The following is an 8,515-nucleotide window of genomic DNA, read 5'->3' on the forward strand; positions in this document are numbered from 1 at the left end:
ACACACATAGAAGCACAAAAAAGAAAAGCCTTGAAGTTTAGGTTAAAATGCACAAAGCTTCCAGGATTAAAGCATGATTATTGAACTACTCTGTTTTTAAACCACTGCCAGTATTGTTAATAAAAGATGTTCATTATTTTGTTTTGTTTTTTTTTTGTTTATTAAATAGCTTGTTTAAGAAAATCAGTATTTGCCTTCATTCATTACAGTCTTGCAGTAAGCTTAACAGTAAACTGTTAAACTGGAAAAGGAGGATAGTGGGATTAATCCAGCAAATTCTCAACTAAGATCATGATAATATAAAATCCTTGTTATCATATTTATTTAAATCCATTGCATACCTTTATATGCTATTTTTTAATGTTTTTAATTATTTATTAATTTTTTGTGATTTTATGGTTAAAGGTACTGTATCAATAAAATATAAATGTGCAAAAAAATAAAAAATAGAAAGCATTCAGCTTGATTGCTATATTTTGGATGATCCATTTTAGCTTTTTTCATGTTTCCTACATTATTATTTTGCTGTAAACTGATACCATAAAACCAAATCAAATAATTAGTCACCCATAAAATTAAATGATCAGTGAATTAAACAATATGCAAATGTAATTAAAGACAAAAGAAAATAGAAACCTAACATTTGAGGAGAATTAAGTTCTTTATGGATTATAATAATGCCCTATATGGTGTACATGGCTGCTCCTCCTTGACTTCAGCTCATATCATGTGTCTTAATTCCAATTTAAATTGTCTTACTGACAAGAAAAAGATATAAAGTCATGTTATGATTTCATTTTCTTTATTAAACAAAACACTTCAACAGCATCTTCCATTGAAAAATACAAAATCCAGCAACATCACAGTATCATTTATGATCAGTGTAGAAAGTCGGTGGGACTGAGCACAAACATTGGACCGTCACTGACATTACAGGGTCGATCTGTCACTGTAACATTTTCTACAGATACAGGAGAAAGAATGCTGAAGCTTATGTAGGTGATTCTTATGATCTGTATGATCATGGTTTGCATATATGTTGGTGAAACCAAAAAAAAAATAAAAATCACATCTAACAACAGATATGCAGTTTCAAACTTGTCTTTTTGTCAAAGGTGCTCTGGTAAGAAATGCATCAACAGGTCATACAAACAGGAACATAAAGGCCAAGGATTGGGTGAGTCCAGGAAACATTAAAGGACACTAAAGGTAAATTGACGTGTTTGGGAAAACTGTAAAGAAGAAAAATATTTAACTAGCCTCCCTTCCATTCAAAATATATGGAGTGAATACAATCCATTTTTACTATAAGTACAAATCCTGTTAGGTCTATGTACAATATGGAATAAGTTTATATACAGTGATTTTGTGCTGTTTTTACAAGTGCGTGTTGCTGGTAAGGTTTCCATCCTATCATTAATCTCAATAATACTCAGTATTTGCGTAGTCCTCCACTTTACGTCGCCAAACTAAGTGTGAATCCCCTGCTCTATGCAACTACCGTCATCTAAATGGTAATTAGACCATCATTAGCTCATGTAGTCTGCATCATAAGGACTGGGACATCACAAGTAGCATCTGATGACTCCACTGCACTACTTCCACTCACTGATCCCTCTCTGCGTCAGCTAATCTGACCTCTGCTCTCTGAAACAGCTTCCTGCTGCCTCGTCCAACTCCTGCATCACTGAATCACCGCCCCTGAATGTGCAGGAGGCAACTGAAGGGAATCATGATGCAATTTCTTTAGAGTAAACAAGAAAGAGCAGAAGGAAAACGAAGAGGAAGGAGAAGGTGAGAGAAGGGAAAACACTTCAACTTAAAAGGAGATGGAGGAGGAGTGTTACTATGAAGAAGGAGAGGAGGGGGAGCAGAGATGGAGTGATGGTTGAAGAGGAGGATGAGGGGAACGCTGCGCTGTCATAGCTGGGAGCGCAGTCAAGCTCGATGCAGCGGAGGGAGGAATCTTCGTTTCCGTAGTTGGCGAAGTACTCTTCGGGATCCAGCTTGGGAAGAGCTGCCTCATCTGCAGAGAGTTCGTACTTAAAGGGCAATGTTTCAGCGGGCTTCTTGGGGTACTGAGGCTTTAGGTGGGAGGAGGGTAAGGACTTCTCTGAGCTCTTCTGGAATGAGGTCTTTGATGAAGATGCAGGTTTGTTCTTGGAGAACCACCAGCGGGTCTTGGTGCTGAAGGTGGTTGTGGTGCTTCCAGCCAGGGAGCCTGGGTCAGGAATAGGGCAGAGGGCGAAATCCAACTCCCGCAAAAATCGGAGGTCCTGGCCACGACGTTGGGATGGGGAGCTGCACACCACTTCAGAGGAGGAGATGCGGGCTTTGCGGAACCACTCCCAGAGGGGACGGGACTCACAGCCACAGGACCAGGGGTTACTGTTGAGACGCAGGAACTGTATTCCCTGCGTGTCCTTCATGGTCTGGCCTGGCAGCTCAGCCAGAGAGTTGTTGAAAAGGTAAAGGATTGTCAGACGACCAAGATCACGGAAAGCCCGGCGGTGCACCTGCTTGATGCGGTTGTCATGGAGAAGGAGGCGGTCCAGGTTGACCAGGCCCCTGAACACATTCTCAGAAAGGGCACGGATGCGGTTTCCATGCAGGAAAAGATGGGTCAGGTTGACCAGATCTGAGAACAGATCGTCCTGCAGAAAATTGAGTTGATTTTCCTACAGAAAAAACCACAATACAAGAGGATTTAGTGATACAAAAAGGTGCTGTTTGATTGTATTTGCCTTAATGGTCAGCTGCAATGTCTGCTATCCTGTCAGAAAACAAACATCTGATTAAAACGAGGAAGAAATAAAAATTCTCCTTCTAAATAAAACAAATAATAAAAAATTACAGATATTCCTCCAGGCTACATTTAATTGGTATTGTATGGGAAATTAAGTATCATTTAATATTTGATTTGCTGTATATTCATCCATTTTATTAAGGAATCTGTTAGACTTTTCTATCTCCATATAATTCCTGTAACTAAACAAGGCTAGATCTCTGCTGCAAATAAAGAAACATAATTTCTTCTGGTGAGCAGCAGGCTTTGTATTTTAACGTGTTGCTTGGATTAAACCTTCCAGCCCATGCAGTGTGGAAAGCGTCACTGTGTGTGGGGGTGTGCAGCCTGCATGTGGACTGATGCATCAGTGAACTAATTCTACAAAACGAATGTCTCCTACTGAAAAAATTGAGCATGCATATAATTGGATATTATTATGCATATTATTTTTCCTAAACGTCTCATTAGATAATTTTGGTCTGCGAGTGTGTACTTGAAAGCTGCATTTACCTGCAGGTAAAGAAACTGAAGGCTGTACAACTTGTGGAAGATATCATGGGGCAGAGTGGCCAGCTTGCAGCGATGCATGTGCAGGCTCTGCAACTTCTCCAGCCCCCTGAAGGCTCCACCTTCCAGGTGCCGCAGCGAGGGGTTGTCTCCCAGATCCAGCTCCTCCAGTATCCTCAGGTTACTGAAGGCTCCGGCCTCAATCCACGTAATGTTGTTCCCATACAGCCAAAGCACCTTTAGAGGGTTTCAGATTAAAAAAATGTATGAGAACAGAAATGAATGAATTATAGAGGAAGGGTTTTCAGTATATAGGGAGCTCACCTGGGTCTCAAAGCCAAAGGAGTCTGCGCGAAGCTCTGTAATGCGGTTGTTCTGCAGAAAGACTCGTTGGGAGTCGTAGGGTACTCCAGCTGGAACCATGGTAAGGTTCTGGGACTGGCAGCTGACCGTCATGGGTGTAGGATAACACACACACAGCCTGGGACAGGCAGAAACCCCACTGGGCTTCACCACCAGTAGCCACAGAATTAACCAAAGAGATAATCCACCTGAAGGGGAAGAGTAGAAGAGGGAGAGCTTTACTAAGCTGGAAAACACAAATTCTTACAGTAACAAAGACTGGAGAGTTGAAGCTGCTCTTGTTTTAGGTCATGGTTTGGAATCCATTATTTTCTGTGACAGTTTGTTGGACAGCTTTCTGACGTGATTCCTTTCAACATGGCTGTTCTGTTACCCATGTCATTATGATACTCCCCAATGCATAATTCAGACAAAAATCATTCACCTATTCATTTCCAGAAGATCACTTTACTCAGGTGTCAGTGTCTTGGTTGCATAACTTTGACAATAAGCAAATTTTTGTAGGTAACTTAGAAACACTCACTTTATAAATTTTAAAGAAAAAAGGGACATAAAATATTATTTACAACACTAAATCAACCCAGATTCCTATATGTCATGTTATTTAGAGCAAATGGTTTGTTCCGCTGGGAGAGGTGCCAGTACTGAGTGCACGCACAGGCTACAACCAGTAACCAGAGTAGGATCAGTTTCAGTTTGAATGGATAATTCAGAAGCCTTTGGCTTTGCTCAGAAACCGGGTTACAGAAGAAGTAAACGCAGTAAAAGTACATGCATTTAATATTGATGGGGTTCCATTCATCTGCTCCACGCAAGATTTTCCACCGTCTAACCCTCTGACCTTTTAACAAGTTCTGTTGGTCATTTGCACTGGACGCTGTGGAGACAGACTCAATATACAGGGTTTCAGGGGATCTACCATAAAAAAATCTCAGAAAGCTGTGCACACAAATGATACTAATGAGAGTTTTGTTAGGGATGGCCGGATTGGGTGGCATACCAAAACAAAAGTCAAAGATAAAATAATAAAAATATCGATCATTAGGATTTATACAAACAGTTTAATGAGGCTTATATTTTTTCATATTGTTTTTTTTTTATAAAGTTTGGCTGATTTTATTTGTTTGAACATGCTTTTTTTTGTCCATGCAAAACTTAAGTGTTTTTCTAATAATTGCTCTACTGGTGAATGAAGTAAACACAAAGTCTTTGTATAATTTTCAGACACTGCCAACTTTTAAACTAAGAGTTTAAATTGAAAATAAGTAAATAAAAAATAGGCCTATTCAAATGAACAAATAATAGATAAATAGGCCTAGCTGGTCCTTCCACAAACTTGAATATCTGTATAAAGACTGTTATGGGTTCGGCTTTTACGTAGAAAAACAAAATAAATCATATTTTAAGATAAACGTTTAAATAGATAAGACTTTAATCACTTGCATAATTTCTATGAATTCGCTTCATCGTTTCCTCTCATTTTGATTTCTCCAAAGTAAAAAAAATGTCACTATTTCGAGTTTTTTCCCTTAAGAGTATCTAAGTATTTTTAGGATGATTCAGTCGTATCTTTTTTGTCTTTAAACTGAGTTTAATGCAATTTTAAAACCAGAACGCACGTGCGTAAAAGGCGCAACAACTGTAAAATAACCTGCTTTCAAAATAAAATAAGCTAGGTTTAACTTTAACCACTTGATTTGATCATAAAAATACACAGTAGGCTAAGTAACTAAGACACTGAAATCAAATGCATAGATATTTGAAAGGAAGCATGTTCCTCCTTGTAGGACGGAAACGCTGCTTAACTTACTCTTGAAGTTGTGAGCGCTGGAGCTCCTCACGGTCCTACGGGTCTCCATCTCGAACCAAAGCCGAAAGCGAGTTAGCCTGCGCGGCGTGGAGGTGCCTGCTTGCTGCTATCTCTGCTGCGGTTCAGCTCTGGTGACCGAGTCACTGTGGCTTCTAGCAGTGATGTCCAGGATCTCCTGGAAGCGTTTTATATCCACGGACGCCGCTGCGCCCACGGTCGTGGGCAGAGAAGGATCCTCTCTACGTCAGCTAGGAGGGAGGGGTGGGAGACGCCGGAGGAAGCGCCTAGAAAGGCAGTGGAAGGCATAGACTTGGCTCTGGAGAGATTGCTTTCATTTCTTACAAGTTTTTGGTCGATTTTTAAGGCACTGAATTGCCATCTTAAATGAATACGTTTTATTAAGATTTAGTAAAATGGTATTATGTCTGTTCTGGCTTCATAGAAAGAGAAAATTGACCAATACCGTCATATTTTTCCTTTAAGACAGAGCACAATGTGGGAGGATTGATAGTTGGAGGTGGGGTGAAGGCAGTTTTGGCACAAATCAAGCTGACTGGCTCCTGGATGAGAGCCAAGACATTTACTGTAAAACTAAAACAATTAACAGTGTTTTTGGCTTAACCTGTGGCACATCATGCTCACCCCCCAGGGGTGAAGATGTGAGGTTAGAAAACTCATTTGACATTCAAAGTAAAATCTTGTTACTCTGCTTTAGTGTAGGCTAGTTTGGAAAGAAGCCGAGAGCCGCCTACAGCTCACAACAACAGATGAACATGAAAGGAAAACCCAGCGGTGTAGCAAAATGACCAAAAACCAACATATGGACGGGTAACATTATGTGTGTGGCAGAGAGATGACATAACACTGACAAATCTTTGTTGTACAGTACATACTGCCCCTCAGGTTAATCATCAACAAAACGTGTTCATTTTAGCGGCCTATTTATCAGAGCAACAGGAGCAAATTAGTGCATCTTTAAGCTTTGTTTAATGGTTCCTCTTTGTGTGAGAAGCTTACATATATAGTAACATACAGGCCAAACACTGATGTTTAGATAGCTGACCTTTAGGATGATCCAATACAAAACAATACTTTGTTGAGCCATCCAAAAAAGCTGATATAATTCTAGCTGAATGTTGGAGCAATCTTATCAGCAAGGTTGATAGAGTTAATTAAAATAGCTTTGTTTAGTATCCTGTATCCAAATATCAACCATTGCACAAACATTTTGCATTGGGAGGAGGTTGCTGTGGAGGCCATTCAGGAAGTTTATTGGGATTCTTTCAAAAGTCCTTATTTGGGATTATATTCATGTCGATTCCAACCAAAGTCGTTACAATTTGTAGCTATGAGATCTGGAAATTGTCCCCTGCAGATTGAAAAAACAGGTGAGGGTGTAAAAGAGCAATCCAAGAACCACTGAATGTTAACCCAGTCATGACCTAAAAACAGATAGAAAACAGTCACAGTCCACAGTACATCTCTTTTGAAGAGAAACCAAGAAGGGCTTTGACCAGAGGAGTACCTGCTCCAAAGCAAAATTATTCAAGTTCAACTGAAATTTGCAGCTACCCTCATTAATCCAACTTAAACCTTCTGGGCAGCAGTTTTATTGTTAGACCAGACAATTATTCAGCTATTATTGATTCAAAGACTAAATTACTGTTTGGAGTTTTTAAGGTGGTGGTGGTGGTGGTGGTGGTGGGTGAGGGGGGCTCAGTTGTGGCCGGCACACGGGGCTATTGGGGCCTTCAGAAAATGGGATGAAAATTAGAAAAAAAGGCAACAAAGTGATTCATTATCATGAAATGTGTTTTTTTTATATATTAATAAATATAACTTATAATATAAAATCTTATTAACATGAAATACATGCGGTTTTAAAACTTAACTTTTAAGACAACTATGAAATAAATGACAATTCCACCTAGGCTGAGTAGTAAAATGCCTTTTCCATTTTGCAATAACATGCTTATGTAAATCTGGCTTTTTGGAACATCCAAAGGAAAGAAGATAAAACTTGGAGAACAGCTACAAATGAATGATGACTTTCATACGTTACTGAAATACACTAAACCTAGACTGATTTCTTTCGTTCTATTCTTATCATCAACGGTTTGTGTAAATAATTGTTATTCAGTGGGAATATAATACAGAACTGAAAAGAATGTCAGTTGATTTCGTACGCTTAAAGTCATATTTACATTTTAAATCATTCTGGCCTAAACATGTATATAAATGTACTCTTTATCAGACCATATTATCCCAAAAGTTAGAAAATTTCTATTTAAAAAAATCCTGTCTTAAAATTATTATTTTTTTTTGTTTCATTATTTTATGCAGGCCTGTTAGTTACATGTCAGTTTGTACACCTAAATTCGGCCAATTATATATCAACAGTCATCTGTCAATCAACTTTTTTCGGTCATAGCATTTTGATTCATATGTTGCAGCTAATTTATGCAACAGTTGACTCAACTCAACTCAACTCAACTTTATTTATAAAGCGCTTTCAGTCAGCCAAAGCTAAAATCAAAGCGCTGTACAGGTCATTTGAGCAGATTATAAAACACAATTATCACCACAACACAAGACAAACTCAAAGATTAAAAAAACAACAAGAGCAAAAAAAAAAAGTCGAAGTCCCACTCAAAGGCCTGAGAGAAAAAGTGGGTCTTTAAAAGGGTTTTAAAAGAGCTGAGTGTGGAGTTGAAATAAGAAATAAGAATCAATTGACTTTACTATTGAGTTCCGTCCCAGTGTTCACGGGGATGGACGTCTGGGTCTTCGGCAGGCATAGAGCTAACAGAATTGGCAGCGTTGTAAGGCAAGGGCTTAAACATGTACGGCTGTAAGCCTTCTATACCAAACAAAGTCTTAAAGGAGAAGTTCGGTTTTTTACACTTTAAGCCCATTTTCTGTAGTGTCCAGGATGAAATCGAATGATCGACACCAAAAGTTTGACAATGTAGTCTTTGTAGTCTTTTCGCTTCACTCTGTGTACTCCGACGTCGAGAATCAAGAATCCACCTTTCGTATTCCATTTT

At 39.0% G+C, this 8,515-nt stretch overlaps 1 protein-coding gene across 1 annotated transcript in view; it reads right to left on the reverse strand.

Annotated features, from left to right (window-relative positions):
- Window positions 1-821: 821 nt before the first annotated feature.
- Window positions 822-8,515, reverse strand: part of LOC107101017 (reticulon-4 receptor-like 2) — a 9,293-nt gene continuing 1,599 nt past the window's right edge. Inside the window, exons 2-5 of the mRNA XM_015399753.1 lie at window positions 5,469-5,752; window positions 3,620-3,846; window positions 3,299-3,532; window positions 822-2,678 (exon numbers count right to left, since the gene is read on the reverse strand). Of these exons, the coding sequence (XP_015255239.1) occupies window positions 1,815-2,678; window positions 3,299-3,532; window positions 3,620-3,846; window positions 5,469-5,517 (1,374 nt within the window). The 5' untranslated portion in view covers window positions 5,518-5,752 and the 3' untranslated portion in view covers window positions 822-1,814. The remainder of the gene's footprint in view (window positions 2,679-3,298; window positions 3,533-3,619; window positions 3,847-5,468; window positions 5,753-8,515) is intronic.

This window comes from Cyprinodon variegatus, unplaced genomic scaffold (assembly GCF_000732505.1).
Source record: "Cyprinodon variegatus isolate N-32 unplaced genomic scaffold, C_variegatus-1.0 Scaffold1045, whole genome shotgun sequence".
Classification (NCBI taxonomy): domain Eukaryota; kingdom Metazoa; phylum Chordata; class Actinopteri; order Cyprinodontiformes; family Cyprinodontidae; genus Cyprinodon; species Cyprinodon variegatus.